The sequence below is a fragment of the Urocampus carinirostris genome, chromosome 5 (genome assembly GCF_059441175.1).
Source record: "Urocampus carinirostris isolate Australia breed hairy pipefish chromosome 5, RoL_Ucar_1.0, whole genome shotgun sequence".
Taxonomy (NCBI): domain Eukaryota; kingdom Metazoa; phylum Chordata; class Actinopteri; order Syngnathiformes; family Syngnathidae; genus Urocampus; species Urocampus carinirostris.
The window spans coordinates 17458955-17486010 of NC_142353.1; the positions used below are offsets into that span (position 1 = coordinate 17458955).

Genomic DNA, 27056 nt, shown 5'->3' on the forward strand with positions numbered 1-27056 from the left:
TAGAACATGAGATACATTACTCAAAATTGAATCCTAGAAGATATATGTTGTTGGAACGTTAACTGTTTTTTATTTTTTATTTTCTATACGCTGAGAGAAACGCAATTTCAATTCTGTTTATGCTGCAGAATTGACAAAAAGCTGACTTTGACTTTGTTGTGTACATTGCAGGGCATTCTGGATAGTGATGTAGAATTGTTACTCTGTTGCACAAAGAAAAATACTAGGTAAGCAACCATAGCTTTCCTAAACAAAGAAAGTTAAGAAAATAGTGGGTGAAATGCCGTCTCCTGTGTCATACTCTCAGGTGCTTTATCACACTAATAAGATCATTTGATGTTTATTAAATTTTCATTGTCTGCCTATTTTCACATAAAATTATCAGCATCTGTAAGAGAAGCAATCATCAATCTTTAAGATAAATAGGGCAGGATCGGGTTTCTATGAGTAAATAATGACTTTGGAATGCCCACAGACCTAGTCAGTCTGTCACCTTGAATGCCAGGCTGTTTAACTGGGATTATTGACATGAAATTTACTCTGTGGCATCATTTTACCTGCCACTTGTGGGAATTTAGGTTCTTTAAGGGAGTTTTTTTTTTAAGTTTTCACTGATGTCTGAAGACAGACTGCATACATAATGAGCTTTGAACATTCTTGAATGCCTGTGAGATGGAATCTTAAGACTGCATTCTCTCATTGTTGTCTTATCGTTCCTGTGTAGAATGCATAGCACCTGTTTTGTTTTTTTTAAACCGAACGTTGCCTCATTTTCACAGATGCTATAATAGTTAAAAGCAACCCTTCTACATCACTACTACAAGGTGCAACAAAGTTGGCTTGCACGCAAATAAGACTAATTGAACATGTATTGATAATATAAATATATATATATATATATATATATATATTTCAAAACTGTATCTCAGAGGAACAACCAAACGAATCACACAGAGAAAACTTGTCATCACAGTTAGTGTTTGCAATGTGTCAGTGATGTTAGTGACATTTTGAAATACACAAACGTTAGGAGATGCCAGGCAGCCACTGCCGTTCAAGGTGTTAACACACAAAAAAGAGCCATTAGTACTTCAAGCTAAAATTTCAGCGCGTTGTGAGTTGAGGACCCTCGGAACTACACCATTTTCATGACACACAGCCCTTTTCACTAAAAGAAATAACCAACCAAAAGCGTTCAAACTCATGAAGGAAAATTGGATATACATCACATTTTACTGTATTGAATTGTGGTATTAAGAGTGACAATTAAATCCTTGCTTGATAAAATGACTGATTTGAACGTTATAACTACAAAAGATGTAAAGCTGAAACGCTGGTATTTGTATCTATAATGTGAACCTAATAATAGATTATGGAATTAATGTTAACACTTGTTAATTATTTTTCCAGATGGAAAAGTCAAATAGTTGTTGAGTGCTCAACATTTTGTTCTGAAATACAGACGCTCCCCTACTTACGACCATTCAACTTAGGGAAAACGGTAGGTACGTTTTTTGAGGATGTCAAAAAATATCCGAACATTGCTGTAAGTTAGATTTTGTATTGTGTGCACCTTTTTCTGAGTACAGGACATTACTGTAGTGCTTTTTCCCGCCGCTACCGGCGTGTGGTGGCGCTGTGAGATGTCACCCAGCATCCACCCCGAAGAAGAAATCCGGCTTCTACTTCCTATTGTGTGTAAAGACATTGCACTGTATCTCTAGCACGCTAAGAACTTTGAAATTTTTATCGTTTAATATCTCGTGCATCCATTCAATAAGGTTGGTGTAAAGTGTAAAGAAGAGGCGAGCCGTTTCATTTGAAATGAAGGTGCAATAAGAAAGCTTGATGCGGATCGCTTTTATTCGGCCACTTTTTACCACGCAGGAGGAAGTTGCCTAACTTTTGAAGCTCATCTTCCAAAAGTAAGTTAAACTTAACTTTATTTATCTTCATAGAGCATAATTTTTTATGAAATAATTTTTTAGTACAAAAGAATTCAGGTTACTTATACAAGCCTTAAACATACAGTAAACCTCGGATAAGTCGGACTCGCATAAGTCGGATTCTCGGATAAGTCGGACAAATTGCGTGGAACGTTTGTTCTCTAGGCTTTTCTGTAGTATTACACCTCGCATAAGTCGGATTTTATAAGTCGGATCCTCGCCTAAGTCGGATGGATTTTTCCGTACAATTGACCCTTTTTAATGGTTTTCGCCTCTGATAAGTCGGATCGGTATCAGGTCGCCTAGGACATCTCCCAAATGCTCTAAATTTCAGCCTCCAGTGGCAGTAAGCGATGGAATTTTCCGGGAAGATTTTCACTCCTCACAGATTTTCCGGGAAGATTTTCACCCCTCCCAGATTTTCCGGGAAGATTTCTTGATGTGACGTGGCGTTCCGTGATTGGCAGAGGCTATTCATCAAACTCCTCCTCAGTGTTGAATGATAGCACTCTCAATCACAGCACGCGGTCATAGAACAAAGCCTCGTAATCATAATCCCATTGTTTCTTATTACAGTAGTGCTAGCATTCAAATTGAATTTGTGTGAATTTCTTTGGACTTCCTTGCGGTCTGTGCGGTCTACGGTGTGGCGATGGCCTCAAGTTCTAAAACCAAAGGCAGGAGTCTCAAGACTAGAACGTATGAAGAAAAGCTCGCTATCATTGAATTCCAAGAAAAGAATCAGCACATGAAGCAAAAAGACATCGCGGCGAAGTTTGGAATGAGCCCTCAAACTTTGAGCGACATTCTGAAAAGCCAGAAGAAGATAAAAGATATGTGTGCGACAGATTTTAGAGCTCCGACCGCTAAAAGGCAGAGGGTAAATGATCATCCAGATGTCGACAAAGCACTGATTTTGTGGTTCCGTCAAAAATCATCGAGGCCTGAAATCAGAATTGACTGTGGAATGATGCTAATGCAAGCTAACAAATTTCGCCAACAGTTTTCACCGGAATCGGCTGAACTTGCACCAGCGTGGATCGACAGGTTCAAAAAACGATATGGACTTGGGCGGATTACTAAAGCCGGGGAGTCGGGCGGAGTGGATACAGAGGTTGTTGAAGAATGGAAAAGCGGAAAACTGCGAGAAATACTCAAGAATTATGGTATTTCATTTTACATATACAAGTATGCACTTTTCTAAGAGTTAAATTTCTTCTTAGTTCGAAATTTTGCGACCTCGGATAAGTCGGATCCTCGGATAAGTCGGATGAAAATGACCGGTCCATCTGGATCCGACTTATCCGAGGTTTACTGTACTTATATACACAATAACCATACAAAATATAGCACTGAAGCAACTTACCAACAAATTCAACTTGCGAACTTATCTCGTTCATAAGTAGGGCAGCGTCTGTAGTGACCAAAATTTGTCTCTAACAAGTCATTTTAAAGTTGACCAAATTGTGAAATACAGAAATAATGGTAAAACACTTAAAAACCGATTTAAATATTTCAACAAAAAAGCATCCTAATAAAAAGAGTTATTGAGTTGCAAGGGTCCACTATTTTTCGTTAGAAGCATGCAATAGAGTGAGTTTGTGGAACAGCTTTTTCAGGCGCGAGTAAAAGCTTTGCTCAGGCGCGAGTAAAAGCTTTGCGTACGAGAAGGATGAGAAAACGTCTGAAAACTCACCATCTTTGCAGATGGTGCTGACCACGCAAGCTCCCACCTCTAGGTTGTAACCGTTGACGCAGCTGCTGCAGTTCCTTTCACCGGGCCCAAGGCACTCGTAGCAGCTATGGTCACACCTGCCCCCCATAAACACATTCTCAATTAGGACACCGTAGCGTCTTTAAACCTAGGACAAACTATCTTTATGCATTATAGTGTGAATAAAAATACTTATTTTTGTGAAAATGCAACGATAATTCAGACAAATTTTGTTTGCAATGATGTTTCAGTGTAACTGTACAAGGGACGATCAATACCACATTTTATTCAGATAGATACTCATCTCTCCAGTAATCATTATCAGACATGGGGACTTGAGACTTAGTGACTTGGACTCGAGTCGACTCGAGTCGCTGTTTTTATGACTTGTGACTTGACTTGGACTTGGCAATCTAAGACTCGGGACTTGACTTGTGACTTGACTTGCCCAAGAAAAAAATACTTGGGACTTACTTGGGACTTGAAGGTGAAGACTTGAGACTTACTTGAGACTTGCACATGTGTGACTTGGTCCCATGTCTGATCATTATTACTAATACCTGTCTTACATCAAAGTCCGTTTCCTCTTAATACGTTTTTTAAATTGGAACACCTGCAAAGGAGATTTCTGAGGATGCCAGTTCGTTATTCTGACTATTATTACACACTGTTGTTAGTTGTTTTAAATATGAAATCATAGTCATTGTCAGCCAATCATGTTGCTGGTTTTTGATTTCCACATTCCACATTTCCACATTAAAGCGGATCGGCTTTTGTAACCTAAAGGTATTAACAAATGGGCTCAAGGAGGGAGGGCCTTTATTACAGGTTGGAATCTCTTATCAGAAGGTTTCTCTACTGGTCCGCCTAGCAAGAACAAAATCCATTGATGTCTTCTCTCCTTATTTTGAGTGCCTACTAAACTTAAAACTTATGTCAAGTCAAGTTATGTTTATTTGTATACCCCTTGATCACAAAGAGTCTCAAAGGGGTGCACAGACAACAGATTATTGCAAACCACAGACTATTATGACACCATAATAGTCTGTGGTTTGCTCAGGCGCGAGTAAAAGCAAATACCTTTAAATCTGAAGAAAATATGCTGGGTGCAACAATGATACAGGATAAAATCCCATTAGACAATGTGCATTTAGTGTCTTCTAGACAAAATAATGGTCTTGCTGCATCATACTTCCGACTCACTTTTTACAGGACCTCTGCACCTGGCCTCCGTCAACTGTCAGCTCTGACAGGTAGTAGCCGTTGCTGCACGTCGACACACATCGCCAGTCCTCCAACAGGTAGCTGTCTGCGCATTTGGTACATGCCTCAATACCCGTGCCTGCAAAACGGAGAGAAAAAAAAATCTGAGGTTTTGTGGTTTTAAACTTATTGTTGCATTGAGTCAAGGCTTTGAAGATTTACCTGCGCAGGTGGCACAAGTTCGGTGGCATGGCTCACAAGTCTTTCGGTGGCCATTGTAATAGGAGCCCGCATCGCATGTCATTTGACATTTGTTGCCTTGTAAACTAGAAATAAAAACAATGTCAACAAGGCGGCATCTATAAGGATGGAAGCGTAAGACTACAAGTCCAGAGATTAATTACATTGAAGCGTGTGTTTTTTGTATGATTGAAGTTGGTACTAAGGGACAATGCAGCAATAGATTGTGAAATACGACAAAGTTAATCATGACTTATGTTCTAACCTGAAACTGTATACAATATATCTAGGTCTGTATTTCCGAAAATCTGGCCATTTCGGAAAAACAAAAAATCTGAGAGAATTCCAATTCATCCTTGTGCTCCCAAGCCATTGCCTCTCCCATCTTGTGAAAACAGCAACCACCATTACGACCGGGTACAAAGTCGGGACACTTCCCTGTAGATGTTTTGTCAGCAAAACTCGTGATAAAGACAAAACTGCTGCATTTTAAGTAAACCAACCGCCTTTGAAAACTTAAAAACTTAGACGTCTATCAGAAGAAATAAAACTGAAAAAAAAAAAAAGAATATTTAGGCACCAATATTTATTGAGCATTTTATACACACATTTGAAAGTTCTGACTATGCATCTGGTCTTTGAGTCAAGTGCAGAACGCAAATGGGTTTTTTTTTGCCTGCAAAAGGCAACAGAGTATCTCACAAATAGGAATAATCTCTACCAAAATAACTTTTATTTTAAAACAGAAGACATTGCCATTTCATCAGGGGTAAGATTAGTAATGCCTATAGTTTAGTGTGAAAGAGGTTCAAATAAAAATACCTGTCTTTAAAATACAAATAAATGTGGTCAAATGAAATCACTGTGTCAAAATGATTCCTTTCCCATTTTGGATGTATCGACATCAGAATACTTTTGGACGCAAGTACCCCAAATTCTGCGTGGTCTGACTATGAAGTGAGGACGGCTTTGAGTGCAGTGCTGAGCTTAAAAACAGCTGCTCTGCATTAGCTGGGAATTCCAAGAAATTGCCTGGACCCTTCTTCGCCCCCTTCACCGCTACTTTCCAACAACATGTGAGTGTGTATGCGTGAGCCCGAGGACTGAGGAAATTACTTCTTCTTCGTCTGCATGGATAACTTAACTGACTTAAGAGATGATGATATCTTCAAAGAGGTGAGGCGAACACAAAATGATTCAGAATAGTGTGTGGGTCGAGGATTTATTGTGGATTTTATTACTCGTTGGAAGGCCGTGTAGAAGACTGCAGCTGACAATTATTTTGAATTAAACATAAAGATAACATGGTATTTAGGAAGGTTGACAACAGATTTGAAAAGGCTTACAAAGATGTTAATGGGTAGTAAAACAATCTAGACCATAAAATCTAAAACATAAAAAACATTTGACTTAGAAGTAAGACCAGGCCTAAAAAAGCCAGCCTGACCCAGCCCGGCCCGCGGGCATAAAAGCCCCGAACCAGCCCGAACCATCAACTTGATTTGAGGGACCCAGGCCAAAGTAAACTTGAATTTTCAAGTTGTATTTGTGAGGAGAAATGGTGATTTTGGCTGTCTCTGAAAGCAACTAACAGGCCCCTCCCCATGCCTGCCTTCTATGCCTGCCGCCGAACATGGCTTGGGTGATCGCTTGTCTCGATGCAATTATCAAACAAATAATTGAAAAGTTATTTTGTATAATTTATCTGTAACTTAACAGTAATTTAAATACACTAATTCAGATTTATGAAGGCAATAATAATAAATAACCGCAAAATATTAGTTATCAACATGCCTGATTCTATTCATAATTGCCTGTAATACTTTGTCAACTATAAGCTCATTACATCATGCACAAAAACTATGCATTACAGTGAACCCTTGTTTGTTGTGGGTTTAGAACCTGTGACAGGCAAAATCTGTAAGTAGAATCTTTTGTCATATTTTTTATTTTAATACAACTTAATAAAGTAATGAGAAAAAACTAATAATAGACCGAACTCGTCTTAACCATTTCGGCTATAATTCAAAACGTCCTCGTCACTTGTAGCAGACGACAATGTCATCATATATTGCCAATGTTGCCACAGTATTCTACATCGTATGTCTTGTTATGAGTAAATAGGTGCATTGTTGTATTTGGACAGTTTATTAACACTTAATAAGGGGAATTGCAATCATTAATTAAGGGAGCAATTGGCTAAGGTTGACAGGTATACTAGTGTATATTTAAAAAATTGTAGTGTACCTGGTTCCTTGTTTACATTCAGTGCAGAAATTGGAGGCAGTGCATTTTTTGCAGTTTTCCGGACATCTCCTACAAATATTAGAATCTGCAACAGACACCAGACAAAAAAGTTTAACAGATACATAGAGACATCTTCACCCACGCACATAAATAAAATTACATGCAGAGAGGGAAGGAAGTAGCAAAAGAGAACAACAGCAGGAAAACTACAGATTTGGCGAAGAGTGGACAGGTGTCCAGACTCAACAGCTGGGGAATGAATACAACGGCCACCTCAATGGGAGGATGGGAATGCGGCCGAGGAAATAGGGAAAAAAATGCGGAACACGTTTTGACACACTGGACACAAGCTCATTCTCCTCCAAGTCACATTCAGAAAACATTAGTGCTACGTTGCTTACCCAAAAGACAAGCAAACATACTGAAATGTCCTTAAAGTTCTTTGAAAACAATGAAGTCACATACAGCAATATTAAAATGTCTATCAGGTAACGTGGCCGCTATTTTAATTAATTTTGTAAAATATTGGAATATGCAATTGAAAGTTAGAAGACCTCAAATACCTCATCTGTTTATGATTACCTACTCATAAGAACTACAGTGTTGCATATTTTGTTATTCAAAAAGCATTTATAAAATGTTAGTGTAAGGTGACGTGATAATTGTAGGACATTTTGCACACTCAATAATAGTTTTGAAATGTGACAGTGACAAACTTGCTGCTCCACTTTTAACTGCTGCTAGACCATCTGGTTTTGGGTAAATCAATAAACCTGCTCATTTTTCAGTGGATACCTGCTAACAATCGCGAAAAAGGCTATCTGCAGATTTGGCTAATCCTATGCGTCAACCTAGTTAAACATTGCAAAGGCTTATACACCTTAAACTGCATAGTACCTACATGTCACAATGTTGTGTACAAAATCACACTATGTACAGTATTCTTGTCCTTAAAACATTGTACTACTTGAGGAGATATTGAGGGATATATGAACAAGTGTGCTAAAAATCACAAAACATAAAATGTGAAACTAGCATAATGCAGCACGCTAGAACAAGACAATCATTTAATTGTGCGTGTGAGCCCGTGGCTATTCAGATATGGTTACCATGGTCCAGGTAGAAGGCATCACCGCATGTAGCCACACACGTATGGGAGCCCTCATTGAGATGGTACCCAGGCCTGCAGGTGGTGCACTGGTCACTTCGACTGCCTATGCATGTTTCGCATAATGATGAACATTTCTTGCAACGCTTCCTATCATCACGAAAAAAGCTGCTGGGGCACTCAGAAACACACATTCTGGAATAAAAGAATAATATCACAACAAGGTAATTATTTATTTTTTCAAATTATAGCAACATCATCCTAGATTGTGAGACTGTACGCTTGGGTGGCTATATGGTAAACAGGTGAAACATATCTGCTGGATAACTTAAATATTTACTAATCCCTGTGACACTAGTGAGGATGAGCGGAACAAAAAGTGGATGTATATTTAGTCACAAATTAGTTTCCCTTCACCAATTAGAACACTATAAAAGATAAAACGGCGGCTTTCTTGACAAAATTTAGCATCTTCCACCAAGACAATACATGTGGCATGAGTGAATAGCACAATCGGCTGCTACACAGTCAACTAACCCATCAAAACTCATAAGTAATAACAATGAAAAACATGCAAGTGAAGCTAGATAAAACCAGCTCAATATTCAATATATAGGCCCATATCTGCATCCAAGCTTTTTTTTTAATGATGGCCAGTAGATATTCCATTTTAAACGATTTATTTTTCCATACAATAAGTCTTTTACATATAGCCTGATTACACCACTATAAGCTGCTGTTCAATCACAAAAAGGCATGTGAGTAAAGCTAGATAGGTGGCAGAGATACATCCTATTGGCCGAACAAATTAGCTGTGCCAGTATTCAACATATTGGTCCATATCTGCGTCTAAAATGTGTTTTTAAAATGACAACCATTGAGCAAAATACCCAAAATTGGGTCCTTTTGGATGACATAGTTTTTTTCAGCGCTTCACTACAGCACTATCCTGTCCATTCCAGTAATTGAATGGTTAGATCTGCAAGAGTATTCATTTAATGTGGTGCTTTTGTTCATTTGAGTCAGTTTTAAAACAAGTATACACTTAAACGGAGAAGAAAACGACTTTCTGAACGTGAAACTCAGTTTTTTATAAACATATGTCCCATTTTGACATTTAAACGTGTTGGTTTTTATCTTTTTTTTTTTTTCCCCAAAAAATCAGATGCTAGTGTTTTGACTATTGCAAATGAATATCAGGTAATCTGCCAACTTATTCACTAACAATCGGGGCCCTGCAAAAATATATCGGTCCACTACTAATAGTTAGGAACATAAGTAAAACTACAGCACCTCCTAGTATTTGGTATGCATATGCAAAATAATTCCCTATCTCCACAGACACCCAGAGTATTTATCATGAAAACTTATAATGAAAACAATGAAATGCAAGATAAGCCATTATCACAGATTAATTTTTAACCAAGAACAATAAGCTGTATAAAATGCCCTCACACACTGTCACATATACACACAAACACGCGGGCCTGCACTAATCAACGTTCATCAAGCGCTCCCTGTGGTTGTGCAAAAGGGCAGCTCCCTGCTTGAGCTGACTGAAGTCATGGCAGCGCAACATGGGCTTGCTATTTCTGCCAGGCACGGGAGCAGAGCCCAGCTGACACAATGTTCATTAGGTTACACCCTTATCCAGAAACAAACGCTAAATATGCACACTAAAACGACTGAATAAAACATGCACACACGTCTCTGGTACCTTGAGGTTGTTTGGTCCAATCAATTTCCACATTTGCGTTCAGGACCCTTAAAATCTTAGTTACACTACATAACTTTGTTGGATGTTAACTACATACAGTTATAGTCTGACAGGCAACAAGCATTGGGACCCTGTTAATGCACAGTACTTTGTTTTTGTTCATCCCTGAAAGTCAAACATGGAATTTTGGGACCAAGAACAAGTAATCAGACCTGGTGTTGTTCTTGAACTTGAGGAAGTAGTGCAGGCAGTTGATACAGTGATGTGGGCCGGGCCCCTCACAGCCATGCTCATTGCATTCAGAATCACAAGGACCTGCGTTATTTAAGATTCACAAGCATGAGCAATCGGGTAAATTAAGATTCAAAGTTTACCTACCGTTGTACTCCTCAGTGAACTCTTCATCAGTGGGTGCCACTGCATCGGTGGATCTGGTCTCAACAGACATGCTGCGCAGGGATGAGTATGGATGCACCGAGGTCCCATAAAGCACCAGTGACCATTCTTTTAGCTTGCCTGAGAACAACATCACGATTCTATTATATATAGCATGACTGCAGAGTTGTTTTTAGTATGTGTCTGATTTTTACCTACTACAGTTTTTAGGACTGCCCATTTACAACCTAAAATCAAGCATTTGTTGAATGTCCATCTTTTCAAGCTTTTATTAAAAATAAAGCTTCAAGACTAAGGGCATCTTGCATATAATATGGCATGTAAATTAATTTGTAGTATGTTGCCACTGGTACATTTTTGTTACTAACGTACTTCTGTGCATGTAGTGTTCCTTGTACATAATTTGGTATGCTGTATTGTAGTATTTTATAAATAAATTTGAGTTGATCTGAATTGACTCTGTGCCACTTAGTAACGTACTACCATGATTGATATAGTATGACATTTTCTTTTAGGATGCAGTTGTTGTTGTTTTTTTAATGTAATGCTCAGGTAGTATTGAGAGAATAGAATGATGGTATACAAACTGAAATAATATATTAAAAAAAATTACATAAAATAGTGCAAAGGGAAATAGTTTAAAACAATGAAAATAGCACCAACAGAAGTAATTTTGGCCAAAGGAAAAGCTAGAAAACATTGAGAAAATGCACACACATTAGCAATACACAGTAAAATCCCTTCTACAAACAGAGTTTCTTACCGGGTACTTTTTGGCTGCGCAGCTGAGAGGGGGAATCATAAATCTCTAGCACCCAGTCGCCTGCTGCCTTCTCTCCCCAGCAGTGGGTGGTCATGAACTCCCAGTTTTTGAACCCCTCCATGGAATGATCAAACAACCTGCAAGTTGGCAAAAACAAAGGTGGTAGATTTTTTCAGAAGAAGACTCCATTATAGCACATTTGTTTGAACAAATAAACATGCTTTAAAGTATTAGCGGTTCTTGAATTTTGATTTTGTAGATCTTACGTATATTGTATTTCTTCACACTTAGCTGATGTTTTTGGAACACATGGGATACAAAAAGATAGAAAGGTCAATTGAAGGTGTACTAAAAATTATTGAAAAGGGACAGTGGACAACACTTCAACTTAATATCCAAATTTACTATAAGATACCTGGTAAATATGTCTGCCCTCCAGGAGTGCTATGTCTAATCTCATAGTAAACATTGTTCACTATGCTGTCATCATTGACAATCAAGAGAATTAAATTAAAAATTGATTTGTGAGTATTATAAATTTGTGAGTATTAATAGATTTTTTTTTCAATATTTTTAAATTTAAAACCATTTTATTTCAATTTTATTTATTTTATTTGCAATGCAAATAATACTTACACGACTAATACCTTTGAAATGAATATTACTTGCCATAGCACATCCTCCTGTACCTGTTGGCCAGCAGCTGAGATTTGGTCCCAGATGGTGAGGTGAGGTTTATGGAAAGGTCTCCCCGGCGAGGATGCGTGATGGTGATGCGTACAACCACATGTTCCAAGTAGATCACGTGGTGGTTGGGGTTGTCCGTGCAGCCCGTCGCCTTGTAGACAGAACGCACCACATGCTCTGGCCGGATTGTCCTACATGCAATACAAGGTTGATACATTTGTTGAATTGCACTTATTCTGGATGCAAATTAAAGAAAAGTACTCCAGATTTCAATAAAGTAGTAATGCTCCATGAGAGGATGGGCACACTACATTCATTTTAGTCATCGTGTGAAAAAAATTACTTTTAGGGCCTAGATTTTGATCTAACCTGCACTTGTTTTTTGGTAAAGCTACAACACAGTATGGGATAAAAATCAGCACAGAAAAAAACAAAAGTAATGACCAACGACCCCTAAGGTATTACCACAAACATCGCCATCAACCACCAAGAGCTTGAACATGTCAGCAAATGTGAATATATTGGAGCTGTGATTTCAGAAAATCAATGCCAGGATAGCTCAAACCACAGCCGCACTTGACAGACTTACAACCATCGTGACGGAAAAAAACGTAGCTGTCAAAGAAAGGATCACTCATGCAAGCGCTGGTTACTTCCATCTTCCTGTACGATTGCAAGACATGGACTCTCACAGCAAAGCTGGAAAGGGAAATCCAAGGCGCCAAGATGTAATGCTACAAGATAAGGCCAAGCCATCAGCTATATAACCCATGTGACGAATAAAATGTGCACAACACAATCAGAGAGCACATTGGTCCCTACAAAGAACTGTTAACAGTGCATGGACGAAAACTGCAGAGTTATGGTCACGTCAAAAGATCATCAGGACTGGTGAAGGTCATTCTCGAGGGCACAGTTTAAGGGGACAGGAGGAAAGAAAGACAGACAAAGAACTGGGCAGACATTGCAAGAAATAGACTGGTGCCAACTTGGCTACACCTCAAACTCAAGCCAGGAACAGTCAGCCGGAGAGAAAGCAGTCCAGAGTTGTGTCGTCAGTGATGCCCGAACGACCCAGGTGGTTTGGGGATTCATGAACCGTGAAACATAGGTCAATGCACATACATGTAAAATTAAGCTTTCAGTACATTAGCTCTATGAAATAGTTAGAATAAATAGGGGAATATAAACAATGTTAATACAAATATCAAATTAACAATGATTATATTGCCTTGCATAATATCACATTGGCAACATTTATAGCACTAATCAATAATTAGATAGATAGATAGATAGATAGATAGATACTTTATTCATCCCCGAAGGGAAATTCACATTTCCAGCAGCATCCCTGAGCTGAGAACAGTACAATAATAAAGCCAAAAGAATGCAATATACAAATACCCAGTGTGACGTGCAAATGCCCACTGTAGATTATGGGAAAGCAGGTGGCAGCTGTTGCGGTCAATGGAGGATAATTGATTATTTTATGGATAAGTCAGCATTTCACCATTGTTTTTTACTTTACCATTACTTTTCAATTTTTAATATCTATCTAAAGACTTGAGTTTCTGTCTGATATAGTTTCCTCATTTCATTTCTTTGTGTTCAAATATTCAAGGTTTTTAGTGTGAAAAAATTGTTTTCATAACAAGCATCAAATGGCCATCAGTGGTTGAAACTGTGTCTTGGAATCAAGAGCGAACAAATTTTCCAGCAACACGGGCGATGCCGTCACAGAAGAGGACATTAGCCAGCGTCTGTTTTGGCGGCTGTCTATGGTCTCATTGAAAGCTGTGATAATCAAGGCCATCTTGTCGGCGTTGGACTAACACATGAGCCAATTAAGAATATATTCAAAGAAATTCAACTTGAGTTTAGCAGAGTTCAACTTGCTGTAAAACACTTGTGTGTCAAGACAGCTGGAAAAAAAAAATTATACTCCTGTTTGCGTTACTAAAATCCATTTGTTTTGCCCCCTCTATGAGAGCACCAGCTTTTAAAAACCTTAAATGAATGTACATGTTTACCAATTTTGTAATTTCCAAAATCAATCTTTGATCCCACGATGCAAACTCAGGCCCTTATAAGACTAAGGGTCTCTTTTGCATGAGAAGAGCCCTAAAACTGTCAGGGCATCTTCCTGTTTTGGTTGTTTTAAACATATGGTTACGTTACCAAATGTGCATACAGTTGTTGCGCTTATAATACTTGAGCATGAGTAGTTCTCATGAACCGAAATGTCAATATCCAGATTGGTTCTCGAGATTCAATTTTCCATTGTGATCTCATACTTTCATGATTGCTGCAATCATTAGAAGACATGCTTGGGTGATGCAGATGCTCAACACTATATAGTGAAGCACAATAGTAATTATTCAGCTGTATTTTTTCATTATGATACTACAGATACAAACATCTTCCTTTTTCTTGAAGTACAAAGTTCTCTTCAAGGCTAATGTTACTATAATTTTTAAGCATTTAACCGTGGTTTGCTGCATGACGTTAGACATGAAATCAGATTTTTGAAAAAATGAAGTCCCTGTTTATGAGTCTCAGCACTAAGACACAGAATGCTAACAAACCTACGCAACATTTCTGTTCAAAATGATAACACACTGTACAACCTTATAACACAAACATCAACGTGGTAAAAGTAAATAATCTTGGTATGGCTGATTAGTGAGCCAGAGCAGAAGAGACAGCATGGTGATGAGGAAGAGGAGGAGCTTGGCGCTGCCCGGCGAGCCCCTCACAATGCAGCGCTTGGCACGAGATGAGCCTTGCACCAAATTGTGCTTGAGTTTCCAGCTGCATCAAGGATAACAAGCTTTAAAGCTCTGGCTGGCACTCTATACGGGGGTGCACGAGTGCCTGTGCACCTGTGTGTATGCCGTGTGTGTGTTACTGTGTTTAGCAAAGGTATTATGTGAGAACCACCTGCCAGAACTAATGCCTGGCCCCTATCAATGTACAAGCTTGCACAACCGCATTCTTAAACACATCGTAGTCTATTAATAAAAGAGAAAGAAGATAAGCAGGAAATCTGAGAGAGAAGGAGAGAGAGAAAACAGAGAGAGAGCAGAAACAACCTTTTAACATTTTTAGCTTCCAGGCATGCGTAAAAACCGCTAATCCACTGTAAATAAGAACGTCTCAATTTTTTGGGTTTTGGAATGACCCAGAAGTGTACCATGCAGTCACATACCAAACATAAGGTAGTGGACGGGAATTTGGAAGATGGACAGCCCCGCCAGGCTCCGGCCCACACAACCATTTTGTAAAAACAGATTGCAGGTAAGCGTTTGGTGCTATAACATTTTCACATTTTTAAACTGTTGCACTTGGCTTAAAGCTGTCATTTTTCTGAAAGAAAACAGTGTATGTTTAACTTTACCAAATAAAAAGTAAATTAAAATAATGTATATACCGTAAATGATTATGTTAATTTGTACCAGTCATGTATGTTTTCCCGATTACATTTTTGGAACATCTGACCTGTTGCTCCCCAGTAAACACCACAACTATGACAAAAATATTAAAACTTGATAAAAAGAACTATAGATACATAGATAAAAATACAGTTCTTGCCACGTTTTAAACTTGTTCTGGGAGCTAAAAATGGAGAGGGGCCAATATACTCTCATTCAGATTTGCCTTGCTCAATAAAAAGCCTTCGAAAACCACTGATTTCTTTGCCTACCTATATTTTCTTAACTGCTCTGATCTCCTCTCGTCAGTTCTTGTGTGTTCTTTGACACCTACATCTGCCATTGGATGTGAATGAGTTAATTTATAAATCTTTTTTTTTACACTAAATCCAACCGAGAATAGTTTCCAAGGTCAGTCATTAACAACTTGATGATTGTAAATTTGGGGCATTAGAACGACTTTTTTGTTTTTGTTTTTTACCATTCGCAAGGAAGTACACTCCCCAAAAATCCCCGAAAGGATCAAACCCATAAGAGTTCTGTCAAAATTCCAGGCTTCAACCAAATACCTGATTTGCCGGTCAGCGCTCTCGACGCAGATGTGTTGTGGCGGAACATGTTGCGAGGGTAACTGCTTCCATCGCTCCGCTTCCTTTACCATGGCCTCTGCATCCATCAGCCCAAAGCCATACAAGTGGCTAACTGTAGTTTAGAAACACATTCTAAGTAAATGTTTATATAAAGGGAAATTCCATCCATCCATCCATTATCTGCACCGCTTATCCTCAGTAGGGTCGCGGGGAATGGAAATTCCATCAAGTGTAAAAAAAAAAAACCATAACTTAAAAAGCAATTATTTACTTTCCTGTGGAACCCATACTAAGAGATTTTTTGAAAATTCTCTCTCTGGATCGTATTAAGATACCACGAGATGTCGTAAAACCCGGTCTAAGATCAAAGCACCGGTAGTAATTTGGTGTCAAGGAATAGTGCAGATACAGTGCATACAAACTTGAGAAATGAGCCGTTTCTGCGGCTTTAATCTGGCCTGTCTGCTCAACAGCATATGCAAATGTTTTTCCTAAAATTTAAAAATTCAGGACAAAACTGATTAAACGTGATTTAATTGTGTTTGAAATGAGTCTACATTTAAGTATTGTTTTTGGTGATGTCATTGTTAAAACTGTTTAATTCCTCAACAGTCAACTGTATTATGTGGCCCAAGTGCATAAGACACGTTTATTAACTGATAGTTATTACAGGCGCACACACATTCCCATTCAGAAACAAGTGGGAAATATTAATAAGGGTCATTAATAACTGAAGGTCCAAAGTGTCAATAATAGTGAGGATATGACCAACAGCATTAATTTTTTTTTTAGTCCATGCACGTAATGGCTCAAATCGGATTTCCATACTTCTCTTCGTAAACTACCCTAACACAAGGTGTTTTATGCAAATACCATATGGTGTAGAGATCCTGAAACTGTTTTTTCTTCTTTTAAAATAAAACATACCGCTATGCTGACACTACTGCGCATATAACGTTGTATACAGTTTCCGGTTTTCTCCATTTGTGGATAATGGTTCTGACAGTGGTTCGATGGAGCCCTACAGCCTTGGAAATAGCTTTGTGACTTTTTCCAAACTAATAGATTTCAATCACCACCTGTTTTGAATCAAGAAATCAATCAATTTGAGGTGTGGCCTGTGGAATTGAACTCAGCTTTCCAAAACTGTGGCTAGTCACAGTTACTTTGTCATTTATTAATGGAGGACAATTACTTTTTCATGTAGAGCCAGATAGGCCAAGTATTCTTTTGATCCATAATAAATAGAAGCAACATTTTAAAACTGCATCTTGTATTCCCTTGGGTTGTCTATGTTTGATATTAATACTGGTTTTATGATCTAAAACCTTTGTGACTGATATATATGCAAAAACAAAGGATTTAGGAAAGGGGCAAATACTTTTTAATAGCACTGTATCTGTATTTTCGTCATGCCATGACGCAAACCAATTAACCATTATATATGATGTCCAAACTTTCAACCCTGTGGCTTGTTCAGTGATGCGACCAATTTATGTAATTTTTCTAACGGCCGCCAGCGGCGCTCGAGTACAAAAGGTAAGATTTAGACCGGTGGAGTATATGCGCCGAGGAATACTGCAACTTCTTGGCTTGTGTTTTGGAATAAGGGAGCATGGGACGACGTCTATATGACAAAGTTTCTTTCCGACACTGAGGAAGACGACTTTGATGGCTTCAGTTCTAAGGAGGAAGATGAGGACGGTTTACCGTGATTTTTACAAGTACGGTATGTTTTTTTACCAGACCCGTTTACTGTGTTGCGAGCGTGTTGCTACCATTAACTGCCCTGTCACAGGCACCGTTTGGGATGAAAGTTATAATATTATTATTATTAAAGCTTTGAAAACTCTTTCGGTGTACCGTCTTTCTTTGTAAATATGTGTAACCCATGTATAATATGTATTTGCAACTGTATATTTTTGTAATGTATTTATGTGTATTTATTTTAGATACTTATTCTGATATGTTTTGCACGGGCGAATGGAAAAGGAGGGGCGGAACAAACGCGGGGTGACGGGAAGTGGGGACCGGTAAAGGTGAGAAACAGACAGACCTGTTTGTGGACGCGGCGGACAATAGTGGATATATATTTGTCCCACCCTTACCTTTGGAAATATACACTCTTTTCCTTGGATTACTTTCAGCGGGACCCGGACTCTGCAGGTCTGCATCAAACCTTAAGTACCGGTATCATTTTCCGTTCATTTTCCCGGCTGTGATTCTTGGACTGTGTACTTTAATGAAGGACATTTAGTTTCAATTGTGGGACTTAAAGTCTGGTTTGGGTTAATTTTGTGTTTGTGTTACATTTTTTAACGTGGGCGCATGCGGCTTATATACAGGTTCGGCTTGTGTAAGTACAAAATCGGTTTTCCTCTTAAAATGTGGTGGGTGCGGCTTATAATCAGGTGCGCTCTATAGTCCGGAATTTACGGTAATTAAATACTTTTGGAGGTGAAAAATGTATTGTCGAAATTATGGGTTTAAGAGAATTATGGAATTGCAAGAGAATTTTCACGTATGTAACATAAATTTGGCAAACTGTTTTACGTATGTGTACATATTAGAACAAAATGTTAGTAGTAGAGAGGTGCATAAACTAAGCCAATCGGAATGCAGAGGACAATTTACAATGCAAATCAGAGAAGTAGAAAAAAAAGTGAAAAGTGAACAATGATATAGCAAGGGTTCACTAAATATAAATACCATTATAACCAGCTGCATTAGTCTTCCAGTCAGGAGCGCTGAGATGTCCGGCTCGGGAAGTCTTCACAATTATGTGCTGAACATCTCTCCAAGTTAACAGAGGACTAGATGAAAGTAAACACAAAGGCACATTAGGAATGATTGTAAATCTATACAGCAATTGGATTTTGGGGTGATATTCCTTGTTTGAGACATATAGGTCGCATAGCACATTTTAAAGTTGGTAATTCACAGTCTCGGTACAACTGTTTTTTTGGAAATGCCAGTGTGGATTTACCTTTGTATACACTACATGTTTCCATGTCTCCTGTTGTATGCACAAGGCAAAAGGATATGCCAAAAGAGATAACTCTTTGAGGCCGAATCTATACCACACGGCCCAGATGATGTTAAAGTCCCAACCTTCAAAATGATATTTTAATGCTAATGAAGCCCGCAAAGTTTGATACGGATGCTACAATCGTGCTAATTATATTTATTATAATTATAATTATAAATTTAGAACCAATTCCATCACAATGCGGTCACAGTTACAGTGCCTGCACTAAAAAAATACATATATGTAAGCTTGAAGAACCCAAGCTATGTCTGAAGTGCGTTTCAAACATTTTATTTGAATGTCAAGTTTGCTTGGCTTGTCACTTATTAAAAGCTTATCACCCCTGTTGAGCAGAATCTTAAATGGCAGGGAATGTCCCTCCTCTTAAATTGTTTGATCGGAGCTTTTCTTAAGGAAAAACTAATGCGGCTCAACCTAACTCAGACTCTAGCTCCGGCAGGCCCCAGGTAAATTGAGTTTTACTTTTTCAAAACATTTAGTTAGTTGTGTACATCCTGCAACTCTTTTCCAACTGCAACTTTACAGGTGTCAGAAAAAAACAAGCCTCTAAAAATTACTGCAGGACACTGTCAATAATAAGCCGGAAAGAGGATGAAATAAAACCCAGCAACCACAAAATGGCGGGTGAAATTACAGGGAAATTTGGCTGGAGCTTGTTGAGGCCCCTTTATCTGTTACTACCTCACCCACCAGTCTCTGTTCTCACGTGAGATCCATTATAGCTAAGGCAACCATGTGTCACAACTCTTTTCATGTCCCAAACGCTACAATAAATGGTGGGGGGAAAAATCCGGCAAGTGTGTCAACATGTTTCCTGGGATTCCCTTCCACATCCGTATGCCAGCCAGATGCTTCCACACTCTCTGAGAGAACCAGCTTCACTTGCCCTAAATATGATTCTCAGCCAACCATTGTGTTTGAAGTAAAGAGGTATTGCATGGCCCCTCGAAATAAAACACAGACACCTGAGGACACTGTGCCTCATGTTGCAACCTTTGGAAAAGGTTACAGAGAACTGTATACAATATACAAAGGGTAGGGCGGAAAAGTTCTGTGTTGTAAGAACAAAAAGGGTGAGGTGATCTGGTGGGAATTGGAAGACTCAATCCAGGTTTTAAAATCTTGAGATGCAGAAAAGTACATCCATACATCTATTGGCGGAATAGTCCACATTTTGGGGTGAAAGAAGAAAATTCCAAATATTTTTACATTCTTTCATTCATTTGCGCATTCATTTTCCAGCCGCATATCCTCAAAAGGGATTCAGAAGTGCTGTAAGCCATCCCGGCTGACTTTAAGCGGTGGGCAAGAGACACCCTGGACTGGTTGCTAGCCAGCAAAAGGGACACAGACAATACTCCAAACACACAATCATAACGGGAGCAGTAGCAATGAAAGAGTTGACACCTTACTATGACATACACTAATTTGCAAAGTGCATTCTGATAGGTTAAGCCCCTCGCACACTTTGCGCCTGCGTGCGACGCCACTGGCAATCGTCATTTTACTTCTGGCGATGACACACTTTAGTATCAAACATCTGATTTTTAAGGTGCTCGGTCGCCAAATTATCCAAGTGTGCTGGGGTAGCTAGGAAAACCGAGTCATGCACTGTAAATTCAAAACACGTCTTTGAACGGAGTTTCCTTTTTTGTCAAGGAAGCCAATGATCTGTTGAAGAGCTGAGAATTCCAACTTGTTGTAGAGATCCGGCTCTTTCAGCTCAGCTGGCTCATTCGGCTCCCCAGGTTGTTTGTTGTTTAATTCATATTTCCCATTTATTAGGTATTATAATGAATGTGTTAAACAATCTCTCCACTTCTATTTGTGTATGCGTACGTAGAAGAGCTTGTATAGTATATTGTTGAAAGGCTTTCTGTTTTATCTATTCTCTTAACACTCGTGGTTGTGGAACAGGGGTCGGGAACTTACTGCCCGCGAGCCAGATATGTCTCCTTTCATCGATACATATGGCTCGGCGATAGAAATCATAATCACGCAAAATGCATCTATACCGTTCCATTCTGGAAAGCATAGAGTCAAGTCTAGTGCGCATATAGCCGACGTAGCACCAATGGACAAGATGTTTCAGTCGAGCATATAAAGAGCATACTCCCCACTACAGTTGACAGTCAAAGTGTCACACCAACAGACCCCGTGTTTCTGGCACAGTGACTACAACAGTGTGATGATATCAGCTTTAATGCCTTTTGGTATGTCATTTGTACTACTAGTGGCCTAGCAGAAAATGGTTGGCGCTCTTGCCCTCACTACTTAAGTTAAATTTCTGTTGCATACAATGTTTTCGCGATTTAATCGAGATGTTTATCAATTATTGCACAATCATTGCTAAAATACTGTACAGTGTTGTTTGGTAACACATACCTATAATTACTGTATGGTTTTCCATTTACATCCACGGTGTTCTGTGATATTTGACGCGCACCGTGTTTTAAGGCGGACTTTATTATTTCTGGCGAAATTGGAGGTTTTACAGTATGTTTTTCAAATAATTTCCTCTTAAATGAAAGGGGGAAAAAGTGCACCTTTTATATCTTGCAACAATGTCACCAGACTGAAATTACTAGTTTGAACAAAAAATATTTTGCTACAAACACGTTCTAAACGACTATAGCAACAGGTAGGAAAGTAAATTCCAGAAAGGGACATCATTTAAAATGTGATTTTGTTTTAGTTTAGGGAAGTCAAATCTCTCAACAGATAAAATGAGCCTCAACTTCAAAGATCACACAAAAATATTTAGAAGGAAAAAAATGCATTTGTAGAAGTGCAGGTGGATTTCTCACTGCTCCTTTATAGATTTTAAAGGAATTCTCTTCAAGGAATATACCCAGTATTGATATGTTTCATATATTTGTAGTTACATATTTTAAAATAATAATTAAATAAAAAAATATGCCAAAAAGTCCAAATGGATTTGAATGCAAATATCAATATTGATGGGGTTGGGGGGCATACTAGTTGGCAATGTCTATCGTGGCCCCATTAATGTTTAATGGTCATTAATTAAGAGTGGAATGGCATCGTTATCTAGGTCACAACAGCTTCCCTCTCATAAACAACCCAATACTAATTAACAAAGCAAGAGTACCAACTTGAAGAAAACCCACCGGCGGCAGCAGCTGCAGCAAATCTAAGGGTTTTAATGGGTCTTCCTCAGAGCTCCAGCAACGGGTAATTGAGCTTTGAAAAAACATGATGCAAAAAGATGCTTGGAGCAAAATATGCTTAACATTTTAGTGATTCAGATTAGTGGTGCAACAAATTATCTGTTCCGGACTCCTGCGTCAAACTTTTACCACATCACACCTTCTTTAAGGACCGTAACCAACCACATTGTCCAAAATTACATTTAAAAAATTTTTTTTTTTTTTTACACTTTTAGCTGTAATAAAATGCTAATTTCTAAAACAAAAAACATCCCCCACAATCAAGTGATGCTAACCTCGATTCACCCATTTCAGCACATTTTTACTCAATTCTGCTCTGCAAGCACAAGGCCTCCCAACCCCCCAAAATGACTGTCTTTACTTTGTGGAACTGAAACCTAAGGCCCACCCTGGTGAACCCACTGCAGACTAAATAGTTGCCCATGCAGACTAAACACACACACACTTTTTTGAGATATCCTGTGGAACGCCTGAAACATATATCTAGGAAACAGGTGCTTGGCCAAGGCATGGACCACGTCAGCAAGAGTGTCGCTATTTTAGAAATTGTTTCCAAGTTATGGAAAAGCTTTAGATTCAAACTTAAAAAGCACTTTGACACATCCTCCTTAGGGACAGGATCATCCAGCACTTGTTTGCCAGTGATTGTTCTTCCTCAGAGGTCTGCCTGGTTAACCTTGACAAGTACCGATGTAAATCGGCTAAACCTTAAAACTGGCACCTACAATCATACCTGAAGAATAGTCCTAGGCTGTAAGGAAAATTCAACACCAAATAAATAATGACATGAATAATAAATGATTCATAATAGTTTTGTTATCAAGGACATTAAACTGCACCTTCTTGTATGAATACAATGAATTAAAAGGCATGCATGAATAAGCTCTACATTAATTGGGTAAAAAGATTACCACTTGGCCATGGATTGAGGACTAAGGCTAAGCAATATGTTAGTCTACTCAGTCTAGTTAGTCTATTTACTTTTAGTAGCCTGTGTATGAAAAGGGCAAAACAGTTTGCTAGATTCATTTTAGTTTAGTATTTGTTTTGATCAAATATTTTTGGCACCTATGCAGCGAGCCAACTGCTGAGGAAGAGGTAAGGTTTTAGTGTAGTGATCCTGAACCTCTTCAGTACCTCGGACCGGTTTAATCTCTAACAATATGTTCATGGCCTGGCCCAAGAGCGGCAATTAACATGTTTTTACTTTTCTAAAGTAACAAAAACAATGATGACAACAACAATTATGATAAAACTCATAAAATGTCAACATTAATAATAACAATAATAATAATAATAATAATATCATTGAGCGGAAATCCACTATGTAATAATGGGCAGCATTTGGGTTTCCTTGTAACATGGCACCGAAATCACAAGACATGGACAACTTTGCGCCAACTCACTGCAACACACTTCTGTCGTTACCGTAACGCTTAATGGCAAATGTCACTTCAATCTATGTGCCAAGTAAAAAAACAAACTCAAAAAAATAACCTACCCCTGCCAAAGGTCTGTTGGTGTTATGTGGTCACTGTGTCAAGTCAAGTCATTTTTACTCACAAATCACAAAGAGTCTCAAAGGGCTTCACTGTGCTGTTCATGATGTAGGGATGCATGCTCAAACTTTGTTGTCAAAGGTTTGTTAACCAACTTTGTAACATGACACAGTGGGCTGCAAATGACCATTCTACATGCTGATTGCCTCTGAGCAAAGAAAATCAGTTTAATTCATCCCCTGTCTCTTCCGTGGGCGGGGATATCAACTTCCCACCTGACAGATGAGAACCACCCGACAGAAAGCTGTGCCCACCCAAGCGAACCACAATGATTCACATTCAAATGCACCACATTATACCCTATGTTCATGTTTGGTGTGACCGGAACAGTGTCAGTAAAACAATGATAAACAAAAACAAATAATAGAACTTGGTTTTCTTTCTGTGCAGCTCATAATCAAATGACCCACAGCCCGGAGTAGGTCCCCACCCCGGTGGTTTGGGCCCACTTGTTTAATGAACCGAGTTTGTGTCTAATGTCTCACCGTTTTATCAGTATTATTTATTATTGTATGTCATATGTTTTCTTTTTTCAAATAAAACTTAGTCTTAATTCATGCTTTCCAGAAAATTTGAAATTTTGAATTCAGAATTAAAATGAAGTCCTGCTTACTTTCTTCGACCTGTCTAATTTGTATACTTTCAAAATGGTGTTTTGGAATTTTGACCTAGTATACAGACCGTTTCTAATATTATTCACTACAACTTTGAAAAAATCTCGGATTTCAAGAATAAAGACAAATGTAAGTGGCTGGGTTCACAAAAAGTCAACTGCTAACATTGGAAAATCCCTCAGTGCTATTGTGCATGCATACATGTGAATACAAGCTTGTTAATGTGTATTTAAAAAAGACAAAGAAGAAAAGACAACATGAGGAAACAAAATGGCAAAACTGCAGTGTGTAAATAATCTTGTGTAGGAAACAAGTTTACATGCCCGGGCCATGCCAGGAAAAGCCAGAATATTTTCTCCTGCTGGAGATTAAAAGCGGATTATCCGTGTTTAAAACAAATGACCTCAGCTAATTGAGCAGCCAAGCACGTGACGACAGGGTTGAATCGTTTGGTCATCTACTCACAGCTTTCTTGCAGAAAAAAAGGCACCTAAAATAAATTGATACTGTACATGCTAACAAGAACCCCCTACTGGCAACAACTGAAGGCAATGCAGGACTGCTTAAATCCACTCTGAATAATACAATTCAAATTGTGACCGAAGAGGTAATTTGCATTGTGTGGCATGAAATAACTACTCCAAGAGACATTACTAAATGCTAATAAATGGAAAAAAAAAATAATAGCTTTTTTTCAGTTTGACATACAGCTTTATATCAAATAAAATACCAATTTTATTTACAGCAGTAAAATGGAGACTGGACAGGCAAAACGCCCACTATATGAAACTGTAAATAAAATTGATTAAGGCCACTAAACAGATGTTGCCTTTACAAGCCCATGCTTCCCTGCGTGTAATCTCTGATCCCTTATTTGGAAGCATAAGGTAAGCAAAAGTGAAGTGCAAAATGAACAGAGGGGAGTGGATGCAGTTAAGTGGAGCTTACTTTGCTTCAAGAGCCAAAGCAATGATGGCAGCAGCCATAGGAGCAGAAGCTGATGTCCCGGTGTGACTGTCTGTGCAACGGTGTCTCAGGTCTGTTGTAATCTGCACAGTGAGAAACAAAAACAAAGGAAAGTTATGTGGCCATTCAAACTCCATTTATTTCAGTGATCCAAGTCTACAGTATGTCAAAGTTTTCTAAGGAATTCAAGCTTTCCGTGCATAGGAAACAGGGAGTTAAGCTCTTCTTGGGAGGGCTTGAGTATTTAAAAACACATAGAACGAATTGAAATTCAAACTGTAAATAAGAGATCAAATACAGAGAGGTAAATATCATGTAGTGATTTAACTTTGTTATTAAAAAGATGCTAAAATGTTTTTATCAATATTCTGCATGTATTATGGCAAAACCCATCTTCGAACTTAAGTTAAACAAACCCTAGGCTAAAATTATATGGTGACATATAAAGCTTCTCTCTCACTTGTGCTATATAGTTCAACAAATTTTCTGTGATATTGTGCCATCATTCTACTACTTATATTTAATACTGTGGCAAGACAGAAAGCTAGATGTGCTGGTTCATGTGGATGGCGTGATTTATGTAGTGCAAGCAGGGTCTTCCTTCCCCTGCAAGTCTGTTTATTTGCACACCAACCCAAAAGGCTTTGTGATGACCCATCAGCATCATGAACACACCAAAACGTGAGGTGCACACATCGTGGTGCCATCAACAACGTATGATACAATAATCATTGCTATGAATAAACCACACAGTCAGAAACACCAACCAACATTGTGTCGCTTCCATTTTGAATGCATTGCTTACAAAGTGTGTGAGGTTACAATTTACAGCAGGTCATGGTCCTGAATCATAGGAAGTTGATAATTTTATGTAGTTTAATGATTGCGCTTGGCAGTTGGTGGTGCAAGGGAAAGGTTTGCCAGCTCTTCGTCTGAGCCCTCGTCAGAGGACCTCTACTGATTTTATTTGCAAAAATGGCTCATTTGTACAAAGAAACCCAGTTGGTGTGTGAATCCCTAGTAGCGGAGAAGAGGGGAATGTAGCAGGGCAATGCCAGACAAGGTAGCCAGCACTGGTAACTAACACTTTTCATACCTGTAGACTGTGGTAACTATTAAGTTTGAGGTGGATCAAGCAGAGTGGAATTACAAACTGCCCTTGGGTTAAAAAGTGTGAACTACGATTTACATGGCTTTAAACAAAATAATTCCCATGAGGTGTTCCAAAACTGTTTGTTTCATTTTGAAATACCACCAATAAATCCTACAAATAAATAAGGATTTATTTTCCTCTAAATTATGGGATAAAGTATTCCATTGAGAGTATTACTTTTGATAACTGCTCCTAGTTGAGTCTCTTATAACTCATAAATTGTGGACATCCTGGCTGCTCAAATGACGTTCCAGTTAAATTAAAGCCCAATTGGTCCTCCCAAATTGCCGGTTTAGGACTCTTGAGGCCCCATTAAATCTTTCAAAAACTCCATATGTTTGGCCCAGATAGATCAAATGGTGCAAAAGAAGTGGCCTCTAGGGTTCCGTGTGTGGTGGTGTTGTGAGGACCCCTGAAAAATGCCAGCTACTGAAGACACTTAATAACTGTCATAACCGGATCAACAAAGTGCAAGCAGCATT

The 27056-nt window shown here is 38.6% G+C and overlaps 1 protein-coding gene across 2 annotated transcripts in view; it reads right to left on the reverse strand.

Moving 5' to 3' along the window:
* pcsk5b (proprotein convertase subtilisin/kexin type 5b) overlaps nt 1–27056 on the reverse strand; it is a 101009-nt gene that overhangs the window by 40057 nt on the left and 33896 nt on the right. For both annotated transcript variants that reach the window (XM_088336024.1, XM_088336025.1), the window contains exons 9-20: nt 25404–25504; nt 18752–18855; nt 16022–16154; nt 12024–12212; nt 11335–11471; nt 10554–10691; nt 10388–10490; nt 8460–8653; nt 7351–7435; nt 5086–5189; nt 4864–5002; nt 3643–3758 (exon numbers count right to left, since the gene is read on the reverse strand). In XM_088336024.1, the coding sequence (XP_088192150.1) occupies nt 3643–3758; nt 4864–5002; nt 5086–5189; nt 7351–7435; nt 8460–8653; nt 10388–10490; nt 10554–10691; nt 11335–11471; nt 12024–12212; nt 16022–16154; nt 18752–18855; nt 25404–25504 (1543 nt within the window). The remainder of the gene's footprint in view (nt 1–3642; nt 3759–4863; nt 5003–5085; nt 5190–7350; nt 7436–8459; nt 8654–10387; nt 10491–10553; nt 10692–11334; nt 11472–12023; nt 12213–16021; nt 16155–18751; nt 18856–25403; nt 25505–27056) is intronic.